At 42.3% G+C, this 26,628-nt stretch overlaps 1 protein-coding gene and 1 long non-coding RNA gene across 5 annotated transcripts in view; one reads left to right on the forward strand and one right to left on the reverse strand.

Annotated features, from left to right (window-relative positions):
- The window catches only part of Cse1l (chromosome segregation 1 like), a 42,064-nt gene extending 22,108 nt beyond the window's left edge, over positions 1-19,956 (reverse strand). The window contains exons 1-8 of one of the 4 annotated variants that reach the window (XM_013077153.3): positions 19,778-19,896; positions 12,964-13,093; positions 8,078-8,174; positions 6,894-7,036; positions 3,760-3,861; positions 3,543-3,688; positions 2,993-3,083; positions 1,644-1,751 (exon numbers count right to left, since the gene is read on the reverse strand). In XM_013077153.3, coding sequence (XP_012932607.1) covers positions 1,644-1,751; positions 2,993-3,083; positions 3,543-3,688; positions 3,760-3,861; positions 6,894-7,036; positions 8,078-8,162 — 675 coding nt within the window. In that variant the 5' untranslated portion in view covers positions 8,163-8,174; positions 12,964-13,093; positions 19,778-19,896. Of the gene's footprint in view, positions 1-1,643; positions 1,752-2,992; positions 3,084-3,542; positions 3,689-3,759; positions 3,862-6,893; positions 7,037-8,077; positions 8,175-11,755; positions 11,948-12,963; positions 13,094-19,777 lie in introns of those variants that run through there. The other 3 variants (XM_004858082.4, XM_004858081.4, XM_087197729.1) reach the window with 3 other exon arrangements.
- Positions 19,957-19,996: 40 nt separating this feature from the next.
- LOC147822196 (uncharacterized) lies at positions 19,997-25,688 on the forward strand. Its single transcript, XR_015446046.1, has 2 exons — positions 19,997-20,285; positions 25,009-25,688. It is a non-coding gene; the product is annotated as an uncharacterized LOC147822196 (long non-coding RNA).
- Positions 25,689-26,628: the final 940 nt, after the last annotated feature.

Genomic DNA, 26,628 nt, shown 5'->3' on the forward strand with positions numbered 1-26,628 from the left:
CTTACCAAATTATCAAGAGCTTCAATTTTCTTGTCTTCTCAGTAGAATTCAAAATGAAGTGTAAGCAAAAGCAGTGGTCTTCATTTAAATATACATTTCTCAACCTGTTGTCCAGCTGAATACTGATGTGAGGCATTATTAGTTGGGCTGTTCATCTTTTATTTTACCTAAGAGAATCTAATTCCCTCTTGGGGAATGCTCTACCACTGTCAATGCAGTCATGCTGTGAGAATAAGTCCAGTACTGACCATGAACAATGAAAACGCCAAATCTTTTTCTTTTATTTTTGCAGTGCTGGGAATTGAACCCAGGGCCTCACTCATGCTAAGCAAGCACTCTACAACTGATCTATACCTCCAATCAATCTCCCTCCCTTCTTTGTAATACTAGGTTTCCAAACTAGGCCCTTTGTACTGATCTACATCCCCAGACTTTTTAATTTTTTAAAAGTTTGATATAGAGTCTTGCTAAGTTTGTCCAAATAAGGCTCAAACTTATCCTCTTCCTGCCTCAGTCTCCCATTGTACTGGGATTACAAGTGTCCACACCCATCATCATCATTTTAAAAAATTTTATTTAATTTTATTGGGTTTTACTAAGTTACCCAAGCTGGCCTTAAACTTGCAGTCCTCCTGCTTCAGACTCCCTAACAGTAGCTACCACTACTATACCTGTCCAAATCCTTGTTTCATATCTTGGTATATAACCTGCATTAATGTTCCTTTCATGGTCCTAGAGGCCTGAATCTTAAATCAATGATTCAAGAACAGAAAGAATTGGGCCGGGGATTTAGCTCAGTGGTTTCACGCCTATAATCTCAGCACCTGGAAGGCTGAGGCAAGAGGATCACTGCAAGTTTAAGGCCAGTTGGGATACACAGTGAGTTCAAGACCATCCTGAACAACACACCAGATCCTGCCTCAAAAAACCAAATCAGAAAGATAGACTGAATCATTGGAGGCCACCATATCAGTACTCACAGGGTGACCTGGTATTTCTTGCTGTAATTCTTCTGTGGCCATGTTTCCTGTGAAGAGCCATTCATACTAACCCCTTCCAAAGCCTAGTAATTCAGCCTCTGTCTTCTTCATACCTTCCAATAAAAGCACTTGTATACAAGCTAACCAGGAACCCTTAACCAAATATAGTTCCCCCAATGTTAATATCCATGTAAATGGACCAATAAGAAAGGTCTCAGAAATCTGGTTTTTCTGTGCTTTCAATTTTACTGAATAAAACTATACACAAGGTGACTCTCCAAAAGGATAAATTACGATATTTTCTTCACTTACTAGACACAAGACAATGCTACTTTTTCCATAAAACATCTCTTAGTATCTCTAGAAATACTATAAAACAGAACACTGTGAACAAGGTACATAAAAAAAGGGGGAGCTGGACATGGCAGTGCATGCCTATATCCCCAGATATTTGAAAGGCTAAAGCAGAAGGATTGCCCAAGTGCAGGATTTCAGAGCCAATATGGACAATACTGAAGGATCCATCTTGTTTAAAAAGATAAAATACGGATAATCAGAAAAGCTTTTATTTCAGAAAAACAAAGCTGACAAGTATTTACCAAGTAGTCTATAAATTGCATCAGAAAGTAAGTACAAAAAACAAGAAATTAAATAAAAACTTACCTGAAAGTTTAAACTATAGAACAATTTTGAGATCAGAATCAAGGAAGAAAAAAGAATCCTCAGGGCAGAGGCATCATTTGCATGGGTACTACACAGTTCAATGGTGGCCTTGGAAAGGAATTTAAGAAGAAGGTTTTAATGTGTCATAAACCCAGCATGCTGATCTTAATACAACAGTCTTGGACTAGCTGAGGCTACTCATATTTCTTCTCCAAAATGTGGCTTCTAAATAGTAGTAAATAGTTATTTAAGAGAGTCTGAAAAATAAGTTAAAGGATATATTTTTAATTTGTCCACAGAGCACTACTGAACAATCCAATGTTAGTATTCTGAAATACATCTGTCCAAGGGATAGGGATGTAGTTCAGTGCAAAGACTCTGGGTTCAATCACTGGTACCACAAATAAATACATATGTAAAATAAATGATATACTATGAAAAGCTTTGTACACACTTGGGATTTTATTACTATCACCGAACTGAATTTAGGGGCACTCTCATCAGTGCACTATACCCTCAGTCCTTTTCATTATGGGACAATGTCTCACTGAGTTGCCCAGGCTGTCCTTGAAATTGTAATCATCCTGCCTCACCTCCTGAGAAGCTGGAAGTACAGGTGTGTACCACCATGTCTGGCTCTCTTTCTTTTTTTAGCTTTGTGATCCTGAACCCCTTTTTCCTTACTTGGAAAAAGTTTTCTTTCAGTCTTACAGAATTCTTGCAAATACCAAGAACATGTCTAGAAAAGTAGCCTGTAAAGCCGGGGCATGCTGGCACATGCCTGTAATCCCAGCACTCAGAAGGTTGAGGTAGGAGGATCACTGCGACTTTGAGGCTAGCCTGGTCTACATAGTGAGTTCAGGGCCAGCCTGAAAAACAAAGGGAGACCTTGCCTCAAAAAACCAAAGCAAGAAAAGGGCTGGGTACCAAAAAAAAAAAAAGTGAATTTCTTTAGAAACACGTAATTTGAGTGAAATAATATGATGTCTATGAGTTATTTTCAAATATTCCTAGAAAAGTAGGGGAGCAGATTAAAAGAACAAAATGTTGGTAATTATTAAACTTGTATAAGAGAGTTCTTTACAACATCCTCTCTATTTCTGTTTAGGTTTCAAAGTTTAAAACTAAATGCTGCTGGGCCGAGGATTTAGGTCAGTGGTTCTGGCGCCTGCCTTGCTAGCACAAGGTCCCGAGTTCAATCCCTGATACCAAAATAAGTAAATAAGTAAATAAATAAATAAATCCTGCTCTATCACGTAAGCTTTCAAAGTATCCTCTTAAAATTTATCCAACTATTTACTTTAAAATACTAAGTAATTTTAAAATATCACCCAGATACTATTACATACCTTAAATAGATTTGTCAAAGGCAATGCAAAGGCATCCAGTACAAGTTTAATTTCAGTCCATAACTCATTTGACTTAAATTCATGACGGTATCTATAAAATTAATGTAAAGTAGGCAAGTTCAGAAGTTTTACCACTCACTATGTCTTTAAGAAAAGATGCTGATTTAACATCTATGACTAGATATCTATAACTTGTGGATTTCTGAAATTCAAAGGGAATTCTTGGTTTTCTTTATAAATGGATCAAAACTTAATTATTACAAAGGCAGGGCTAGGGATTTAGCTCAGTGAAGCTGTGCCTGCCTTGAAAGTGCAAGTTCCTGAGTTCAATCCCCAGTACCCGCCTCCCCCCGCAACAAAAAGGGTACACTACAAAGGCAATAGGGCAATGAAATAACCTACTTGAGAAGAAACAAATACAATCAACTGAGAGGCTTATGCTTTTAGTCTAGAATGATATTCAAAGGAGCAACAATGGTCACAAATGTAACTATATAAGCAAATATAATAGAAAAAAATACATTAAAGGAATGAATTTGTACATCAGTACCTTTTAAATAATGAATGTGCTGTACGAAGGACTCCATTAATAACATGGAAATCCCCACTCTGAAAGCGATTCACCATTTCTGTCAACAAGTCAGGCCATTTCTGAGGGAAATCTTCTCTGCCAATAATGCTGATACCATCACTCAACTAGAGAAGGAAAAACTTAATTAGACAAGAGCCTTACAAAGGAGCTTACCTAGAAAGCAGAGATACAGTACCTGCTTCTGAATTTGTTCTGGGCTACTGAGCATCAAGTGCACTATATTGGCTTTAATGGCTACTCGATCAGCTTCACAAATTTTGTTTGGTTCATCTTCAACCTAAAAGCAAAATAACAATAATATCAAATCCATATTCATCTCCATGTGGGTATACAGATAAAAATACTTTTCAATATCTCAGTTTTCTAAGAAAAATGGAAGGTAGGCAGACATTCCAATTTCTCTCTACATGAATGGGTCACTGATTTTCTTAATAATCTGATGAAGTGTGAACCCGTTCCCCAAAATAATATACATTCCTTCCCACATGTAAATAATTTACACACAAAATGAATGAGGTTCTTTAACTCCCAGGTACCAATAAGAATTTCAGTTCTGGGCTGACGGTGTACTCAGTGGCAGAATGCTTCCCTAGGGTCCAATCCCCAGCACTGGAGAAAAAAAATTCAGTTCTATATGTAAGGTAATTGGAACATGTGGTTAAAAATCTTTAGACATATGCTACTTAATCCATAATCATCTTTGAAAGCTTCATTTTAACTGTTGCCTAAAAGCAAAGATTATGCCTATGAAAACTTTTTCATCTTTACTGATCAGAATATATTCTGGACTACATCACTCAAAAAGGTTCTACAAGTCTCTCTAGTTTGATAAATCAAGATAGAAGGGGGCCAGGGATTCAGCTCAGTGTCGCCATGCCTGCCTCACAAGCACAAAGTCTGGAGTCTGATGCCCGCTACCAAAAAAAAAAAAAAAGGCTAACAGAACAGATGGGACTTTTTTTTTTTTTTTTTTTTTTTTTGGTACCAGGGATCAAACTTGGGTCCTTGTGCTTGCGGGGCAGGTGGCAGAACCACTGAGCTAAATCCCCGGCTCAGAACAGATGGACTTTTAAGCAGTCTAAGAGGGAAGCAGAGGGATGGAGTTTTAAAGCAGTCTAACTTTTTTTTTTCTGTACCAAAGATGGAACTCAGGACCTTGCGCATGCCAGGCAGGCATGGCACCACTGAGCTACATCCCCGGCCCTAACTAGCCTTTCTAACATTTATCAAATAATTTCATCACATGTGGTAATACTTGACCAATTATACAAGCCTTAAAAACAGTATTTATTGTTTCATAAACTCTTATGGGATTGAGAAAAGTCTGGTTTTTTTTTTTTTTGGAGACAGTGTCTTGCTATGTCATTCAAGCTGGTTCTGAACTCACTGTGATCTTCCTGCCTCAGCCTCCCCAGTTCTGGGATTATAGGCATGTACCACCATGCCCAGCTTTTTTTTTTTTTTTTGAAACAAAGTCTCACTATGTAGTTCAGGCTGGCTTTGAACTCACTATGTAGCTAGGCCACACTGGCCCTGAACTCATGGTATTCCTCCCGCCTCTGCCTCCCGAGTGCTGGGATTACAGGCCAGCTAAAAGTTTCTAAATACATATGTGAACAAGTTTCAAATTGACTTTTTAGAAAAACTGATCAATGTTGTCAATCTTTTTTGTTTTGTTTTGTTTTTTGGTACTGGGGATTGAACTCAAGACCTTTCGCTTGCAAGGCTGGCGCTGTGCCCCTGAGCTAAATCCCTGGCCCTCAATGTTATCATTATAAAATAATTTTCAGTGTTCTTTTATTATAAAGCGACATTTCTCAACCTCAGCATCCCGGAGCAAATAACTCTTTGTTGTGAAGAGCCATCTTGTATACTGCAGAATGGACCACAGTCTCAGGTCTCTACCCACTCACTAGATGCCAGCATGATGTTTCCACATATTGCCAAATGTGCCCTTCCTGGGCAAAAACTGTCCTCAACTGAGAATCAACTCTCTTAAGGTAGGGAAAATGCCTATTTCTTAATTTATAATTTTATACTAGTCATTATACTTATAGCTCTAGAGGATTCATTATAAAATTAGAATATACAGCATTTCCATATTTCATAAGACAGAAGGCAAGCAAAATCCCTTCTCAAAAATTTCAAATCTAGGGCCGGGGATTTAGCTCAGTGGTGCTAGGCTTTTCTGGCAAGCGCAAAGTCCTGAGGAGTTCAGTTCCCAGTACCGGGGGTGGGGGTTCAAATTTAAGCCAGGCATGGTGGCTGGCACATGGTTATAATCCTAGCACTCAGGAGGCTAAGGCAGAAGGCTTATCTCAAGTTGGAGGCCAGCCAGGGCTACATTTTGAGTGAGGCTAGTCTGAACTACAAAGCGAAACCCCATCTCATAAAACAAAACATAACATTTCTAAATTATTTTCCATTCAGCCAAGTATGGTGGTTCATGCTGTGATCCCAGCATCTTGGGAGGCTAAAGCAGGAAGGAAGATCCCAAGTTCAAGTCACCTTGCCCAACTTAGTGAGACTCTGTCTCAAAATAAAAAATAAAAAGGGCTCGGGATATAGCTCAGAGTAAAGTCCCTGAGTTTAATCCCCAGTACAGCAAAAACCCAAACCCCTACCCTCAAATTATTTTGCATTCTTCAATTTATTTTTTTGAGATGGGATCTCAAGTACTGCTCAGACGGGCCATAAACCTGTAATCATCCTACCTGATCCTGCTAAGTAACTGGGACCACAGGAAGCATGTGCCACTATGACAGGCTTAATTTTTTAATATCCAAATTTTTAGCTTTAATTTTCCCAGTCCAAAACTTCAATTACTTCAATTATTCATTTAGACTGTCTTCCCAAAAACATCTTACTAAGAAGTGATCTAGAGGGCTGGGGATGTAGCTCAGCAGCACCGTACCTGCCTGGCAAGCAGGAGCCCCTGAATTTGATTCCTAGTACCAAAAAAAAAAAAAAAAAAAGAAGTGATCTAGAGTTAATTTTAACTATAATGGAGATTACAACTAAGTCACACACTCTCTAGTAACCAGTTATGAGGGCCAGGGATTTAGCTCAGTGGTTCTGGCGCCTGCCTTGCAAGCGAGAGCTCCCGAGTTGGATCCCCGGTACCAAAATGAAAAAAAAAAAAAGACCAGTCATGAAAGTGAAAGAATTTGTATGAATTCAAATGAAATAACAGGTTTGGAAGACGACTCTGTTTAATTTTATCTTTCATCTCTACCTGCATCTTTTGAGAGCACTGTATATATAAATCTTATGAATATACAGGGTATTATATATTCACTAAATACTTACAATTCTCCAGTTTCTTTTAATATAGTTCTTGAATGTTACTGAAGCACACACTTTGATGACATTATCCTGGGCCTTCTCTAGTAATGTTAAAAGTAACAGTGGATAATTCTGATTTCCTTCTACAGACTCAAGAAATTTTTCAGCTGTAAAAGAATTTTCATATTAGAAGACTTATAATCAAAATCTCTTCCCTTTTTTTATATGAACTATAATACATATTATTTGCAGCCCCTACAAATAATTTTTAATACATGATGTTGGCAAAGGCTTTCTGGGAAATTCTAAGAAGATTAGAGTCATTAACTACTTCCCCTTATCCAGGAACATATTAATTGTTTAAGCACTACTAGGAAAAAGTTGTTATCATCTAAAAATGAGGCTCCATATAAATATTCTTATTTTTCAAGCAAAGTTGGAAATTTAATCTGCCAAACAGGCTTGAATTCCTAAAGTTAGCTGGTTCTAAACAATATCTGTCCCTCAACCAGAGCATGTATTCACATGCTATTACCAGTGCCCATTTTACCAGCCACCCTCATTTAAATTCACATTTGAGGTTGAAATTCTAAGCTTACATTAAAAGTTGCTAATGGAAACTGATCAAACTCAGGAGGGAAAAAAGAAACTCTAGTCTTAAAAGATGTTAACTAAATCAATACTAGCAGTAAGATGAAGAGACCAGAATCGGATCACTTATTTCATTCATTTAATCATTTTTAAGCAATTATACTCATCATTCATCTCTCTGCCTTTAAATATTTAACTCTAAAGTAGGCAGGTGTTGTGGCATAGCAAGTTTTAAGTAGTTTTTCAGAAAGATCAAGGAAGAAACATTCTAAATATATTGGTGCTTTTTAAACCTAAACTGTATTTTTTATGGTAGAAGATACCAAATAAAAGCTCTTTTATTAAAAAACAAATAAAGAACACACCATGTTAAAGCAGTTGTAAGCAGCCAACCACACAGTATAAATATGCCTGAGAATCCAAGTACTAATCTTTTTTCTTTCAAATTAACAACCAGACAGACTGCAGAGATTTCTCTCACAGTGCTTAAAGAATAAATCAACTAGGGCCAGGGATTTAGCTCAGTGGTTCCGCTGCCTGCCTTGCAAGCGCAAGGTCACAAGTTTGATCCCTGGTACCAAAAAAAGAATAAATCAAAAAACATTTATTTTCTTTACCTGGACGTCTGATGGCAGGATCAGGATCAAGGGTTTTCTTCAAATATTCTGTTAGAGTTTGTAAATTTGCATCACTGAGCTCCATTGCTATCAAGTCCTGGGAGGGAGGGAGGGAGAGGGAGAGAGAGAGAGATATTAATTTGGGTAACTGGTCACAGGAACACAGTGATTTAAATAAATAAAAATACTCTTACATTACGGGTCTTCCTTTCCCTGAAAGTCATGTATTTGTTATGTTTTTGATATGGGCTGTAAGCCTCACTCTTTGCTGAGATAAAGGACCAGAAAATAAGCTTAAGAAAAAAAACAGTACCAGGCACAGATGGGACATGCCTATAATCCTAGCACTAGGGAAGCTGAGGCAGAAGGATCTCTGTGAGTTGAAGGCCAGCCTGAACTACAAAGTGAGACCCTATTTCAAAGAAACAAAACAAAATCAAAATGAAAAATAAAAAGGACTAGGGATATATCTCAATTGCAGAGTACTCCTGGGTTCAATCCTTAGTAATGAAAACCAAAACCCCTGGGTATACGGCCTGTAATCTCAGAACTTGGGAGGCTAAGGCAGGAGGATCTCAAATTTGAAGCCAGCCTGGAAATACACAGCAAGTTCAAGACCAGCTGAGACCACATAGCATAGCATAGCAATCCAACCCAAACCAAATCATGATATAATTCTGAGATAAGAGCCAGGAATGGTAGTAGATGCTATAATCACAGCACTCTGGGAGGGTGAGGGAGAAGGATCACAGATTCCAGCCTAGCTTGGACAATGTAGTGACTTAACAAGACCCTATCTTGCAATAAAAAATAAAGGACTGGAGATCACCTTAGTGTGAAGACCCTGAGTTCAGTCCCCTAGTACCACCTCAACCACAACAAAATTCTGAGAGAACATCCCATAATTTCAACAAGATAGGCATAGAAAACACAGTTGATGCATTGATCAAAATCACCAGTATTTCTCTAGTGTGAGAAACTGAAAGTGTAATTAAGGATACACAGGGATGAAATGGCCTAATAACATACTTCTCAGATGTTTCCATCGGGTGTCATATGACTGTATCAAAATTTAAACTAGGCAGAAGTTTGGCTCATGTGGAGTCTGCTAGCTAACTGGAGTTTTTTTTCCAGACCACTATTTGTTCAATGTTGGTTTTGGGGATCTTTCTGAAACAAATCACATCCTCTGGTGTCTTGTTGGTGCTTGAGATATTTTTTTAAGTTATATGGAAAAATGTTTAAGTGCTTTTCAGTTTTGTTTTGGTTGAGTTCTACTGTATTTGAATATTATTGTAGTTTTTTCCCCCTTGCACTGTTTTTCTTTGAATGGTTTTAATTTCTGTATGTGTGTGTGACAATAAAATTATTTTAATAAAAAAAAAAAAACAGTAAATTTATCTGATCTAATGCTATAAAAAAGGAGGGCTAATGAAGGGTGAAAAAATCACCTATGACAGTAACTTTTAAAACCCAAAGCAAGAGCCGGGTGTGGTGGTGCATTCCTGTAAAATCAGTAAGCCCCTGTCTCAAAAAAAGCAGGGGGAGGAGGGATATAGCGCAGAACCCACAGCAAGAAATTAAACATTTTTGGTCTGGCATTGTTACTCAGGCTACCCTTTAACTCTTGAGCTCAAGTGATTCCCCCTACCTCAACCTCCTAAGCAGCTGGGACTACAGACCTATGCCACCACACCCATCTGAAAAATTAAAATTTTATGCAGTTAAAAAAACGTGCATAACCACCCAGGTGTGGTAGCACACACCTGTGATCCCAGCACTTGGGAGGCAGAGGCAGGAGGATTGCTGCAAGTTCAAAGCTAGGCTGGGCTACATAGTGAGTTCAGGGCCAGCCTAAACTACAAAGTGAGACCCTGTCTCAAAAAAACAAAACAAGGGGCCAGGGATTTAGCTCAGTGGTTTTGCTGCCTGCTGTGCAAGCTCAAGGACCAAAGTTCGATCCCCAGTACCAACAAAACAAAACAAAAAACCAAAACAAAACACAACAAAATATATGCATAGAGTTAAGAATGTAGCTTAATGGTACAGCACTTGCCTTGCGTGTCCAAAGCCCTAGGTTCAATCCCCAGCATGAATAAAAAGCAAAGCATAGAAAGTTCTGAGATTAAAGTAGAACACTTTTGTATACAACATGCAACAATAAGTACTCATTACAAACTACATGCTGGGCTGGGGATTTAGCTCTGTGCTTCCACCGCCTTCCTTGAAAGCACAAGGACCCAAGTTCAATCCCTAGTACCAAAACCAAAAACCAAACAAACAAACTACCTGCTGAGATTTTGCATTTAGGGAGGTAATTCTAGAGTTCAGAAAATGATGGTTGTGATTGTGATTTAGAAAACATTTTTTCAGCAGGGCATAGTAGTACATGTCTGTAATCTCAGCACTCTAGGAGGCCAAGACAGGGAGATCATCAATTCAAACCCAGCCTGCATGACACCGTGAATTAGCAAGTTCCTGTCTCAAAATAAAAAATAAAAGGGCCAGGTTATGTAGCTCAGTTCAAAGGCCCTAGATTCAATCTGCAGTAGCACAAAATATAAACAAAAAAACCTTTAAGCTTAAACAGCACTAATTCACAGATTATACTGACTGAAAAAAATCCACATCTAACATTATAAATTTTAAATTAAATGGCCTATATAGATATAACAAATACGTTAAGAAATATCCATACAGCTCAAGAAATTTATTATAAAGCCTGTCTATATTAATAACAATATACAATACCATATACTAGAAAATCACTGAGTAGGTTTTAAGTATTCTTACCACATGCAAACACACACACACACACACACAAAACAGAGCATTTGCCTAGTACACACAAGGTCCTAGGTTCAATTCCCAACACTGGAAAGAATAAAAAGGTGCAAGGTAATACATGTCAATTAACTTGATTTAGGCATTTTATGGCATATACATATTTCAAAACATCATGAGATACATAATCTTGTCAATTAAAAAAAAGGAAATGTTGCCAAGCATGGTAGTGCATGCCTGTAAACACCAGTTACTCAGGAAGCTGAAGCAGGAAGACTGCGTACAAGACCAACTTGGCAACTTAGGAAACCATGTGTCAAAATAAGATAAAAAGGGCTGGGGAGGACTGGGGATTTAGCTCGGTGGTCCCGGTTGGGGGGGGGGTGTGCGCGTGCGTGCGTGTGTGTGTGTGTGTGTGTGTGTGTGTGTGTGTGTGTGTGTGTGTCCTTGTCTGTAGATAGGGAAAGGACATAATAAGGGCCTCATTAAGTCTTCTGGCAAATTTTGAATAGTTAAACTTTACTGCAGGGAACCATCAACAAGACAAAAGCAGGAGAGCTGATAAGCAGAGCTCAAGGAAGTCAGGTGCCCTAACCAAGTTAGCACTTTTCCTTACCTTACCTCCAGTAAAATGCAAAGGAGATTGGGGGGGGGGGGGGGAGACACGGGACAGACATTACCTAACAGTAGTACTTATATAAAATATAAATTCACACCTATGCACTCACACACGTATGTACTCTCACTCTAGGGTCACTATGTTACTAGATACACATGCATCCCTTTGATCACTAACTCAACCTTGTATGTAAACCCTCCTAACCAACCTATAAATCCCAGAGATAAGGCCCTGACAAGCACAAGCAGGTGAGAGAAAAATCAAACAAAGCCCACCTAGGAATGTACATGTAGATGGTGCCTGGGTAGGGTCCTATGGCCTGGGATCTATCTAAGCCCAGAGAACCAATCAGGCTGTGACCAATTCAGGCTGGCCTTCAACTCACAGCAACTGTTCTGCCTCAGTCTCCACAGCGCTGGGATTATAGGCACACAACACCAGGTCCACAAACTTTTTGGATGTCAAGACTGCAAAAAGGGATTACAGATCAGTACTTGGCATTTTAGATGCACCTAGTGTTCTGAACCAGCACTAAGGCTCCTCTAAGGGTAAAAACGTGACTACCTTTTGTCACAGACATTTCAAAAGGATAAAATTTGAAAAGTTCCTGACTGTAAAAGTTAATACATATAGGTAATAGTAGGACATTGGACAAATGTACAAAATATGAAGAAAATAAAATTCTGAGATGTCAGGTGCACACCAATGTGCCGGGCTGAAAAGATGTTTTTTAAAAAAACAAGTTAGGGCTGGGGATTTAGCCCAGTGGTTCCATCGCCTGCCTTGCAAGCGCAAAGACCGGAGTTCAATCCCTGGTACCAAAAAAAAAAAAATTTAAAAAATTAAAAAATAAATAAAAACACAAGTATATGGCAAACTCATTTGGCAGCAAAATTTGAATTTTTTTTTGGTACCAGGACTTGAATTCAGGGCCTCTCTTTTACCAGGCAGGTGCTGTGCTGCTAAGCTACATTCCCAGCCCAAAACTTAAAATTTTAATGTGTCTGACTAAAGGGTGCTACCCCAAGCCCTACTAGGGATATGTCATAATCCATAGTATGTGCCCCACCCCCCCAAAAAAATTTGAATTCTGAAACACATTTATCCCCTGGAGCAGACTTAAATGCTAAGAAGTTAGGAGTCATTAGAGTGGGAAGCCATCTAGGACTTCTCAGAGGCTGTGAGTCTTGAGCTGAACCCTGAAGACATGTGTTTATATATACTTGTATTTAAACAGGCAAAGTACAAAGAGGATCCCTCTCCAAAGCAAGTGTGAGTGAAGTAACAAGAAATGGGAAGAAAGCCAGGCGTGGTGGCACATACCTGTAAAGCCAGCACTCAGGAGGCTGAGGCAGGATTGCCCCAAGTTCAAGATCAGCCATAGTAAGACCTTGTCTCAAACAAACAAACAAACAAACAAACAAGAAATGGAAAGAATAGTGGACTAGGAAACTAAGATCAGGCCATATAGGTTTCTCAATACCTGTACTTGGCTGAAGAGCTTCCGGATTTAATATACAACAGAAAGCCTCTGAAGATGTTCTGAAGTAGGTAAAAATTTAATGAAGTACAGGAACTCTGGGCTGGTAATGGTTTGCAGATGGGAGTTGGAGCTAAAGAGAATAACAGAACTGTTCACTTTTTCTTCAGTGGAGAAAAGTCATATGAATGAATCAGGCACATAGTACTAAATTTTATCTGTTGTGTATCATTTATTTCAAGTGATCATTTTGCAAACAAGGAAGACCACTCAGGTTAACTTACTTGCTTCAACTTATATACAATTAATAAAGATCAGATTCAAATCAGAAGGCTCCAAATACCTACCTTCTTTCTGCTACGAAAGGATATTTCTTATGTGGAAATAACGAATGAAGACTGACTGAACTAGAGTAGAAGAACCAAGAACACAATCAAAAGGCTCATGTGAAAGAGTAGCCAGAGAACCAGGAAAAGGAAGAAATAGTTAAAGATGATTCAGGGCCGGGGATTTAGCTCAGTGGTTCCTACCCGAGTTCAATCCCCGGTACCAAAAAAAAAAAAAAAGATGACTCAGATTTTGAACAGTGATGTTCCAAAGAATGAAAAAAAAACAAGCCTTCATTTTACACACACTCTCTCTCTCTCTCTCCCTCTCTCTAAAGATAAGAAATGAGCTCACAGGTATGCACAAGGCAGGATGTCCAGGATCCAGAAACTACAACCTTCTAAGGAGATCTACTGAAATTTATCTATGTTCTCCTTACTCTAGTCCTTCCCATTAAAAAATGCTTTTATCACAAAGGAAGTGATTTAATAGAGTCCACCACCCATTTGTTCACTCCCTCTCCTTGACCAAGAGCATATCTACTCTATAGGTCCAACCAGCAAGTCCCGCTCAAGCACACATACAACTTCCTGAGAAGCTACTTTTTGTGGGGTTTTTTCTATCAAAAGCATGGAAAATACTACATATTATATCCTGACCTCTTTGGAGATTCATAATTCAAAGTACTTTAAGGGCTTCAAGAACTCACTCAGATGTCACCAGTTTACACTGTTTAATCAAGTTTCCCCATTAATTGGCCACAGAGTCCCTTTTCTAATGAATACACTTTGTAAAGCAGTGATTTAGCCCATTCATTTTTCCCATTCCTTTTTTCTGTGTTGAAATACTCACTGCGGATTTAGCTCAGTGGTTCCACCACCTGCCTCACAAGCACAAGGTCCCGAGTTTGATCCCCAGTACCAAAAAAAAAAATACTGAAACTGTTACAAAATCATGAGAATTCGCTGTTGCCAAGCACAAGCATTTACATCAGTATATCTTGAGCTTTAAAAAGGGGGGCCCCCTTCTTTGCCACACACAAATTAATTCTACCTTTGGGGATTCATGCAAGGTGGTATGTTACAAACAGGAGGGTGGAGTGTTAGAGGGAGTAATAATATCTATTTTGCTGCATTTAAAAACACACTCCAGGGCTAGGGATTTAGCTCAGTGGTTCCACCACCTGCCTCGAAAGCGCAAGGTCCCAAGTTCCATCCCCTGTACCAAAAAAAAAAAAAAAAATTCCTCAGCATATCTGCATCTCAACAAAAAAAATTTTTTGCAACCAAAATTTCTTAGATATCTCATAATTACTGGTATTAAAAATTCAAACTCAGGGGCTGAGGATTTAGCTCAGTGGTGCCACCGCCTGCCTCAAAAGCGTAAGGTTCCAAATTCAATCCCTGGTACCAAAAAAAAATCCAAACTCCACAATTGGCATAATCTATGCAACCTGGAACCTACTGACCTTATCTCCTCCTTTCCTCCTGGCTCTCACTGTGTTCCAGCAACAAAGTCTCTGTTTCTCAAACCATCTAAGACAGATCTCCCTGACTGCAATAATGCTCTTCTTCAGCAAGGCATGGCAATGCATGCTTGTAATTCCAGCACTCTGGGAGGCTGATGTAGGAGGATCACAAGTTCAAACCAAGTCTGGGCAATTTAGTGAGATCCTTTCTCAAAATAAAAATATGAAAAAGGAGGCAGGCATGGCGGTACACTCAGGACGTGGAGGCAGGGAGACCACTGCAAACTCAAGGTCAGTCTGAACTATACAGCAAGACATTGTCTCAAAAAACAAACAAAAAGCAAAAAGGGGGCTGGGGATGTAGCTCAGTGCAAAGGCCCTGGGTCAATCCCTAGTACTGCAATAGAAACAAAGAGGGCCGAGGATTTACCTCAGTAGCACCATGCCTGCCTCTCAAGTACAAGGTTCTGAGTTTGACCCCTGGGTACCAAAAAAAAAAAGAAAGAAAATAAAAGAAAAGAGACAGAGACAGACAAGAGAGGCAGGAGGGAGGGAAAGAGGATTTTCCTCTATTTTGAGAGTGGATGCCATTTAGCTCTCAGTTCACTGTCAACTCTTTACTACCTTAATTGCAATTATCCTCACTTGAAATTATCTTGGACTTGTCTCGGGTTTTTTTTTGGTACGGCGGATCGAACTCGGGCCCTTGTGCTTGCGAGGCAGGTAGTGGAACCACTGAGCTAAATCTCTGACCCCTGGACTTGTTTCTTATACCCAGGACCTTTAACATTGCCTGGAACACAGCAGACCTTCTCTGAGGATTTGCTGAACCATAGGATGAGTCAACGTGTCAGCACTCAGCTAAAATACCAGTTCCCAGTCAAGACTGGAGGGTACCCTGTGAAGATCAACCTCAACATAACAGACACAGAAATTCAAGTTACACGTTAGATGAGGAAATAACCATAGCCAGGATTAACAACAACAACAACAAAAACATCCCCAGGAGTGCTGGCACACAACTGTAATCCCAGCACTTGGGAGGCCAAGCTGGGAGAATCGCAAGTTTGAGCCCAGCCCCCGGCAACTTATCAACCTACTGAGATGAGACCCTGTCTCAAAATAAAAACTAAAAAAAGCCTGGCAGGTATAGTGGTAAACTTGTGTAGGTACTAGGGAAGACAGTGAGAGGGAATCTGAGCATTGACTCACTTTCTCCATTCTTTGCCCTAAGCAGTTCTCAGCTGGCTGTGCCTCAGTTATACCCCGTATACTAAACTGGTAAACACTGGAGGGGGGAAGTGGAGGTGAAGGACCCTTGTTAACAAGACAGACTCCATATTGCTGCTTGACCCACCTGCCTGCCCTTTAGATGAACTCAGAAGGAGGAAGCTCAGAAACCTCCTCCCCTTAGACAGTCTCTTAGAAACAAGAGTCAACTGTTGTTTTACAAATGTTCTAACAGCAGAACACCTCACTTCTGTACCAGTTGCTACACTCCCCTAACCGCCAAAGTCTTGCTTCTGTACAGCTGCTTGCCAGGTTCCCTCTTGTGACCCCTATAAAAGAGCCTCAGACTCTGAGCTGGGCGCCTCTCTAAGCTTGGTGCTTGGAGGGTGCCGTCTGGCCAGACTAATAAAGGTCTGTTTTACGTTCACAACTTGTCCGGTGTGTTCCCTCCCAGGTGATCTTCACTGTAGTCAGCTCCTTGGAGTGTTTGGTGAGGCCCACGGTCTTACAGAGGCGCCTGGAGATGTAGCTCAGTGCAAGGGCCCTGGGATCAATCCCTACTACCACAAACAAACAGGGCCTGGGATGTAATTCAGTGGTAGAGTGCTTGTCTATACACAAAGCCCTGGGTTCAATCCATAGCACTGCAAAATAAATTTAAAATGCATTAGCCAGGCCCAGCACTGGGGAGGCTCAGGCAGGAGGATCACTGAGTTCAAGGCCAGCCTGAGCTACATACTGAGTTCAAAGCCAGCCTGAACTACATAGTGAGACCCTGTCTCAAAAAAAAACAAAAACAGGGCCAGGGATTTAGCTCTGGTTCTGCCACCTGCCTCGCAACTGCAAGGTCCTGAGTTCGATCCCCAGTGCCAAAAAAAATTTGAAAAATTTAAAAATTAAAAATAAAGGCCTTAGTTACCATCTTTCTTTTGGGCCGGGGGACAAGGTCTCACTATGTAATCTATGTTGTTTTCAAACTCACAATCCTCCTCCTTCAGCCTACAGAATGCTGGTATTACAAGTGTGTGTCACTGCATGTGGTTTACTTTATCACCTTTAAATGAGAGTTCAATGTTTTCTCCGTAGATCTTTGGAAATCCTTGCCAACAATTTAAAATAACAATCTTTTATTTTTTTCTTTGAGGCAGGGTCTCCCTTTGTAGTTCAGGCTGGCCTTGAACTCTCAGTGATCCTCCGGCCTCAGCCTCCTGAGTGCTGGGATTACAGGTGTGCACCACCACACCTGGCTTAAAGTAACAATCTTAACCATGATAAATCAATTATAATAAACTTATCTTAATTCCAAATTCCTGTTTATTGAATGGCTGAACTTGTATCTAGCCACTTCCTACAGGCCTGTAATTATAGATGAATTCTGGAATTAAAGCTTTGTTTTGCACAGACATCTCCTAAATCTGTGACATAGGCTAATCCAAGATGTATGCTCTTTCCTTAGATAAGTTCTCCCCATTCCAGAACCATTCCTGAAGCCCTATAGTTTGGCAGAGAAGAAATCCAATAAATGAAACCCATCTGGAACAGGTACACATCAAAAACAAACCCCAACATGTCAACCTACCCTTTGCTTTCTAATCATGGGAATCTACCCCTTAGAACCAAATCCTAACTTCTTATATTGGCTACAAAGCCCTATAGGATCTGGGCCCTGAACACTTCTTTACACAGCACTCTAGCAACCTGAATGATCCTAAAACATTTCAATATTCCAAAGCCTGTCTCTGTTCTTGACCCTTTGCATTGTTCTGCCTAGAAAGCCACTCCTTCTGCCTGGAATTTTGTTCCCTTCATCTTTTCCTGGATGACCTCTGTTCAATCACTTCCTCAGAGAAGGCTTTTTTCTGTCACATCATTCTGTCACTTGTCATTATCTGAAATAATCTAGGTCACTCATTTGTTTTCTCCCTTACCCACTAGAATACCAGCTCCCCAAGAGAAGACGCCCTGTCCATTTTGGTTTCTTCACTGTATCCCCAGAGATTAAGTAGTTGTTCAATAAAGTTATTTAATGAAGCAACTAATTCCAAAACAAGAGCACTGCTCTCCCACTCATGCAATCTTGTGTAGGGTATGATTTCCCTTTGTCCCAGACCCTTACTAGTAAAAATGAGAATGGCCAGAAGAGAAAGAATTTCCTTGCATTACGGAAAACTGATGGGGGGGGGGGGAGGGCTGGGGATTTAGCTCAGTGGTTCCAGCGCCTGCCTGGCAAGTGCAAGGTCCCGAGTTTGATCCCTGGTACCAAAAGAAAAAAGAAAAAAGAAAAAATGAGAGTGGGAGGGGAGAAACTAGGTACAAGATGAGCCTCGGGAATTATGCAAAAATGGAGACACACAAACAAGCCAATGAAATGACTATGGGAACCCAAGGTGAAAAGAAAAAAAGGAAAGGTGGAATTCAAGCATAAAGGGTCCTCTCCTGTGCCTCTGTGGATAAGTAATATTGCTGCATCTCCATCATGTAGAAAGTACATGTGTGGGCCGGGGATTTAGCTCAGTGGTTCCGGCGCCTGCCTCGCAAGCACAAAGTCTCAAAGTTCGATCCCCGGTACCAAAAAAACAAAACAAAACCAGAGAGCACATGTGAGATACAGCCATAAACAGGACATACAAGGTCCTTGGCCTTAAAATGCTCACATCCTAGCAGTCCAGAAAGACAAGAACAAGTAAACAAGCAACTGTGAGATGAGGTGAATGCTACAGAGTAAATTAAACTAGGGTGGCTGCGGTACACCTGTAATGCCAGCACTAGGGAGGCTGAGGAAGGAAGAGTTCGAGGCCAGCTTGGTCTACATAGTGAGTTTAAGACCAGTCTGGACTACACAGTGAGATCCCGTCTCAAAAAACTAAAAGAAAAAAGAAAAAGGTCAGGTCAGAACAGCTCGTGGTTAAGGGGCGAAAGAGAAAGGTGGGAGGAGACAATGGTTGGCTCAGGCAGGACCTCTGTTAACAAACAGTAAATAACTCAGCGGATCCTCAAAGTCACTTTACGATGTTCATTATACTATCATTCCGCAGAGAAAATGAAGGTTCGCAGAGATGAATGGACTAGCCCTAAATAGCACTCCCAGGAACAGGCTAAGCGGGGAGTCCAGGCCACGTAATTTCAAAGCCCAAAGTCCCCCGGAGGGTGGAGCCCCGTATTAGCGGGCATTTATTATACCCCAGGTGCACGGACTAGAAATTATTCTTCACAACTCAGCAAAGTGAGATGGAAACGCCCACTCTACAGTCAGGGAAAAGGAAGCAGAAAAGACAGGAAGGTGAGTTCAAGGCCCCTCCAGCTTCAGCGGAAGGGCGACCACGGGCGCCTACTCTCGAAGGGACCCCAGAACCCGACAGGCCCAGTCATCTCACAGCCCGCTCACGCTGAGGGGCCCGGCGCGCCGAGAACTGACGCACGAACGGAACCAATGAGGAACAGCCGTCGGGGCAACGAGGCGCCCGCACAACCAATCAGAGCAGCGCTGGAGGGTAGAGGCGGGCGCCCGAGCGGCCCACCTCAGGCCGCGCCTCAGCCGCCCTCGCCCCTCACAGGCCCCGCGGCGGTTGGGTGAGACGCTGAGCCCTGACGCTGGGGTATGCGGCAGGTCCTGGCTGGGGAGGCGAAGTCATGGCTGGTGCACATGGCCCGTGGCAGAGGCCTACATTCCAGCTCTAACCCAGAGGTGCGGTCTTCGATGCCTGGCGCTCGGAAGTCCCGGGAGCGTTTCATCCCTCCTTCAGCTGGGACCCAAGAACCACCCTACTAAGCCGTGCACGCCCCGCGCCTCACCTTGTGGGGATAGAGGGAATCCTAGCCGCACACTATAGCCAGCAGTACCTTCTTCTGACGCTGCTCCGCCTCACATTCAAAACCCAGGCAAAATGGCGCGGCAGCGAGGCTGCAGCCAGAGCGCATGTGTAAAGGGCCAAGGCGTGGGGCAGGGCCCCGAAGGCCCCGGCCCCGCCCAGGCTCGAAGGGCCAATCGAAACCCCGCTCTGGTTTTGCGTGACGTCACAACTGACCTTTTCCTTCGGTTCTACTCTAACGGGCTGCGCAAACTCGCTCTTTCTGAGAAGAACGCAGATTCTGCGACAGGTGGTTGGGTTGTGACCTACTTTGATGAAAGGGCTTGGCACGTAGTAGCTCTTAACTGTTGAACGTACTATGCAAATTCAAGAATTCTCCGTCCCTCAAGGAACTTCTATTTTAGAGAAACGTAACAAACAAGAACTTCAGACCTTGGTAAAGTGTTATGAGAACAAAATAAAAACAGGACGACATGACAGCGACTTGGAAGGTAAAAGGGATGATCAGGGAGGTCCCCTTAACGAGAAGAGATTGACCTTTCAACAAGAAAACGGCTGTGTGAAGGTCAGCCTGGTCTGGGGCGAGAAAGAGCTAGCTAGGCTGTGTTTAATGAAGTAGAGTTAGAGAAACCTGCACGGACCAGGTGAAGTAGGCCTTTGTTAGCCAGCATCTGGACCATGTCTTAAGTGCATCCATTCCAAGATAACCACCAAATTTATAGTTTTAAAGGCTCATCCATTCCTGTGCGGGAATGGACTATCTTGGAGGAAAAGGGCCTTAAGCAGGGAGGCCAGTGAGGAGGCCATTGTGGGTGGCACTGCACGTGGAGAGAAATTGATAGCTTCAGGATGTGTTTTTGAAATAGAGCCCCTAGGATCCTGTGATAAACATACTGCCTTTGGGAAAGAGGAACCAGTGGTGACTACTGAAATCCCAGCCCTCGGCTTTGGTCACCTCCGCCTCTCTTAGCAGACCCTGCTGCTTCCACTCAGAGCCCATGGTTGGAATTGCTAGTTTGCTGCTCCAGAAACTGAAAGGCACAGCATATGGTCATTATTTGATAAAACAAGTAGAGCCCAGAATTACATAGATGCCTGTTTACAAATGCAAAAATTCAATACCTGTGAATAAAATGTAAAATGTTAGCCAATTCTCGTGGCACAGGCCTGTAGTCCCAGCATTCTGGAAGGCTGACGAAGGAGGATAACAAGTTAAACCCTTTATGGCTGGTGATCCTGAGTTCGATCCCCAGTACCAAGGAAAAAAAAAAATTAAAGCCTTTACCAATTAAGTAAGCCCCTTTATCAAAATGAAAAATAAAAAGCTCTGTATGTATGTGAAGGCCGTGGGTTCAATCCCCAGTACCACTGTGTTAGTTACTTTTCTCTCAGGAGACAAAATACCCAACACCCAAAGTTAAAGGGGAAAGTGTTTATTTGGCTTACAGTTTGTAGAGGGTTCAGTCCATCATCGGCTGGCTCCAAGGCAGGGTGGCAGAGGGGCAACAGTTCATGGCAAGAGAACACAGCAAAAGCAACAAGAGACCTTCACAGTGCCTTTCTGCTGCTTTTTATCTTATTCAGACTAGCGGGATTAGGGCGGTGCCAAACCACTCACATGTTGTGGTTTAGTAATCACACACTCTTAATCCCAGCATCACACACTGTAGATTCACCCACCTATGACTGCATGAGGCTTTGAGGGAACATCTAGACCCAAACCATAACAACCACAAAAATAAATAAGATAAAATGTTGCTTAGTTTGAATGAAGGGATGATGGATGTCAGTTTCATGACACCTCTTATCCTGGCTTGCAAGCCCCATCAATCTGCCTGCATTTGTTGCTTTCCCTCCTCCCGTCTCCGTGACTCAGCTCACCCACCACACAACTTCTTGCTGTTCTTCCCACTTCAGAGCCTCTGCCTGGGATGCTCCCCTAGATCCCTGAATGATTTATTCCTTCTTTACATTCAGGTTGCAGCTCAAATGTCACTTCCTCAAAGAGGCCTTTCACCCTGTCTGAATTTGTGCACTCCTCACCACCCAACAGCACACCACTTAGCAAATAAAATACAGGATGCCTAGTTAATATGAATTTTATTAAAAATGCATTTTTAGAAAGCTGGGTGAGGTGTGCATACTCATATCCCGTCACTTGGGAGGCTGAGGCAGGAGAATCACTTTAAGTTCAAGACCAGCTTGGGCTACATATGAGTTCAAGGCCAGCCTGAACTACATGGGAAGACTCTCAAGAAATAAAGTAAATAAAATACATCTTGGTATAAATATTGCATGGGACATACTTACCCTAAGAAGTCATACATTATCTGAAATTTCACATTAAATTGGGTGGCCTGTCTTTTAGCTAGAAAGCTTGGCTCCACTGGATCATTGTTTTCTTCTTAGTGTTTATCACTTTCTGAAATTAATTGTCTCTCTGTTTATTGTCTTTTTCCCCCACTGGACTCTATTAGAGCAAGGGCCTTATTGATCTTATTTACCGGTGTTACCCTAGCACCTAGGGCACAAAATAGCTGCTCAGTAAATATTTGTTGGGTATTGAATAAAATGTCATATATAGGGCCAGGAATTTAGCTCAGTGGTGCCGCCGCCTGCCTCGCAAGCACAAGGTCCTGAGTTCGGTCCCGAGTTCTATCTCGGTACCAAAAAAAAAGTCATATATAAAGAGGTGTAGTTCATTGAGGAAGGTAATTAAGACACTGAACTATATATTGAGACCCTCTCTCAACACCCCTCCCCAAAAGAACAACAAAATACACTTCTATTTACCCATTTTATGAAGGAGAATATGCGGCTGGGATTACTGGTTAAGCAAGGGCCAGCTCAATCTTGTTTAAGAGGTCATTTAAGCATTTTGAAAGGTAATTTCAGGATTATACTGCATTGTACTCTATTGACAGACTGGAATATACTTGAGGCAAAAATACATTTTCTAGGGCCCGGGATTTAGCTCAGTGGTTTCGCTGCCTGCTGCACAAGCACAAGGACCCGAGTTTGATCCCCGCTACCAGAAAAAGATACATTTTCTTTTGAGGATCAGAGTGGTTCCCTCGAATTTTTACAGACCTGTGTAATGTGCCTGTTTTCTGCTTTCAGGAATCAGCTAGAAGCTCAGAGGTAGAGTGCTTAGTGTGCCTGAGGCTGAGCTCCATACCCAGAAAAAAATCTAAATTTTTTCTTGGAATGCCCATGGCAGGAGGAGGAGGAGACGGGGTAGGAATGCGAAGAATTCTGGCAATAATGATTTTAGGGTCAGATTTGGTTTGGTTTTTGGTTTCGGTTTTTTTTTTTTCTATTACCACAGTTTTTGGGGGGTTGGGTTTTGTTTGTTTTTTTGTTTGTTTGTTTTTGAGATAGGATCTCACTATGCAGCTCAGGCTGGCCTTGAACTCATTATGTAACCCAGGGTGGCCTCGTACTCAGCAATCGAATGCTTCAGTTTCCTGAGTGCTGGGATCATAGGCTTGTGGCACCATGCCCGGCCTACACTCTGAGTTTTGTTGTTGTTGTTGTTGTCCTTTTTTACTCCAAGTTTTTAGATGAGGAAACTGACACCAATGGCCCTGACTCTGTGTTTTTGGACTGCACAGCTGTGAAGCCTTTCTAGTTTTCTCTTTGTGCCTAGAAGTCTCACCTCTTTCCCACAAATTCAAAAACCCTCTTCCTTTTTGTCCACTTTGTTAATATACCTCAAAATCGACTATTTCTGATGACTTTAGAGTTCCATACTTGTTTCTGCCCAGGGCCACATGTTCTTTTTCTGGATGTCTCCATGGCTAGTTCCTTCTTGGTTCAACTCAAATGTTCATTCTTCCAGATGCGTCCTTGACCATAGTTACCGTCTTAGTGACCTCAAAGCTCACTGAAATCTGCAGGGATCTGTTCTCTTTCTTCAGCTAGAATGCAAGCTGGTGAGGCCAGGCACCATGCTAGTTTATGAAAGCACCTGACGCATAGTAAGTACTCAATAATATTTGGTGGAAAAAATGCAGATTTTTTTCTTCTCCCACTACTGGGAATGGAACCAAGGCCCTTGTTCATGCTAGGCAAGCACTCTACCACTGAGCTACACCCTCAGCCCTTTAAAAAATTTTATTTTGGAGCCAGGCCTGGTAGCACACACCTGTAATCCCAGTACTCGGGAGGCTAAGGCAAGAGGATTGCTTCTAGTTCAGAGCCAACTTGGGCTACATAGTGAGTCAAAATCCAGCCTGAACTACCTAGAGAGACCCTGTCTCAAAAATCCAAGGTGAGGGCCAGGGATTTAGCTCAGTGGTTCTGCCACCTGCCTCGAAAGTGCAAGGTCCAGAGTTCAATCCCTGGTACCAAAAAAAAAAAAAAATCCAAAATGAATAAATAGATAAAGAAATAAATTTTATTTTGAGACAGAGTCTAGGTAAATTGCTGTCCCTGGTGTCCTACTGAAGCCTCACTTCTCCCTCCCCCAAAAGGCCTGAAGGAGGAAAGAAAGAACTTCATGACTTCTTCCTCGAAGATGCTCCTGATTGTCTACTGCCCTGCCTCTTGCTGGGGATGGAAGCCAGAGTCTTACTCATGCTTAGGACAGCACTTTAACATTTAGCTACATCCCTAGTCCCTCATTGTTCATTTTTTATACTCATTCTTTGTTCAACCATCCTTCAACCTCTAATTCTCATGACAACCCCATAAAGTTGGTACTATGATCATCACCATCCCTGCTTTTTGTTTCGTTTTCTGAGACAGGGTCTCACTATGTAGTTTAGGCTGGCCTTGAACTCACAGTGGCCTCGGCTCCCAAGTGATGGGATTATGGGTGAGCACCACCACGCTCTGCTTCATCCCTGCTTTTTATAGAGGGTACCTGGGCTCAGATGGTCCCAGGTCACTTAGCTGGATGGAAGCCAAGATGTCTAACTCTAGAGTCTAGCTCTTAAACTCAGCCCCACACTACTTCTGATTCCCAACCCTCTCTTTCACTGCAACCCCGTTGGTGAGTCTCACCCCAGGGAGGAGTCTCACAAGGGGAGGGAAGGGCTGCTTTGAGATCCTGTGATAGCAGACAAATGAGGTTACAGAGAACACGCTTAGCATAGTACCAACATCTGCAAGCTCTGGGACAGAAATACAAATGTCAGCTCACATGCAAATGTAAATTCTATGTCAGGTGAATAATCATTTAAATAAAATATTCTCTCTTCCTTCCTTTAGGAATAACCTAGAAGACCAGGTTCAAAGACCAGCTTCAGGCTCCTCACCAGAACATGGCAGCATGGGGAGAAATGGCCCCGTGACCTGCACCTTCTCTTTCCACCTTCAGCTTCAGCTTGCGCTGAAAGCCTCTCGTGTGTGTGTGTGTGTGTGTGTGTGTGTGTGTGTGTGTGTGTGTGTACAGTCAGTTCTGTCCACACTCCCATGAACAAAGGTGCCTAGGTCAGCCTTTCAGCTCAAGGGCGTTCACAGCCTGCTGTGAAGTCAGCCTCTGAAGAAGTGGCCCAGAAAGAGGTCTCGCCTGACCTGCCCCCATAGGTTGGGAGTTTCAGGGCCTGGGCAACCACAGCATGGCCTGAAAGGCACCACAGAGGCACTCGATGAGCACACACATTTGGTCCGTGCTGCTGCCCTGTAGAGAGGAGCAGCTGGAGCAGAAGCGGAACCCTCTGAAGCAGGGGCCATGGCGAGGGTCTGACTCCCAAGCCAAGGCAGCACCCCTGGGGGAATGGGGGACTTCGAGACAGCAGGGTGCCAGAAACACAAACTGGGGGAGGTGTAGCTCAGTGGTAGAGCAGGTGTTCAGCGTGCATGAGGCCCTGGGTTTGATCCCTGGTACCCCAAAATAAATTATGTAAATAAAAATAATACATTAAATAAAAAGAAAGCTGGGCACCATAGCTCTTGTCTTAAATCCTAGCTACTCTATAGGCTGAGGTGGCAGGACTAGGATTAACACCAGACTGGGCAATTTAGTGAGACTCCATCTCCAAAAGAGAGAAGCCAGGTGTGGTGGTAACCCCAGCACTCTACTCTGGGAGGCTGAGACAACAGGTCACAAGTTCAAGCCCAGCCTGGGCAACTTAGTAACTTACCAAGACCCCTTCTCAAAATAAATAAAAAGGTTTTGCCCCTAGTACACCACACACACACACACACACACACACACACGAAAACGTCTTGGGATGTAGCTCCGTGAAAGGCCCAGGGCTCAACCCCCAGTGCTGCAAACAAAAAAGATGGAGGTGGGGTTGGAAAGGAAGGGGAGAGGAGAGAGAAGAAGGGAAAGGAGGGGAGAAGGGAGAGGTGGGAGAAAAGAAAGAAAAAAGAGGCTCTTACAGCCAAGCCTGTTCAGCACGTGGTGTTTCCCAGGTGGTCTCTTACGGGTTTCATTATTGGCCCTTTAATCCTCACAGCCACCCTAAGGGGCAAGTTACTATTATTATCCTTATTTTAGAGATTAGGCAGCCAATAAATTATCAGTAACCCGCCTAGCCTCACACAGATTGCATCTTGATTTTTTTTCTTACAGTACTGGGGATTGAACCCAGGCCCTTCACACCATTACATTCCCAGCCCATTTTTTATTTTGAGACTAGGGCTCACTGAGTTGCTACACTGCCCAGGCTGGCCTTCAACTCTCACACCTTACCTGCCTCCTCCCTTGCCGAGACGGGTGTATGAAGACTCACATCAGTGTTTCACCAGCTGGACAGGGCTTTGGCAAAGCTGGAACTGATTGGCCAGCTCACTGCTCAGACAGTGAAATTGACTTGTTATCCTGGTGCCCTGAATTCTGCCCATATTGCTGAAGACAAGCGTCAAACTTGGCTAGGAGAG

This window comes from Heterocephalus glaber, unplaced genomic scaffold, assembly GCF_053883595.1.
Source record: "Heterocephalus glaber isolate CG9 unplaced genomic scaffold, H.glaber_assembly_v1.0 deba00001673, whole genome shotgun sequence".
Classification (NCBI taxonomy): Eukaryota; Metazoa; Chordata; class Mammalia; order Rodentia; family Bathyergidae; genus Heterocephalus; species Heterocephalus glaber.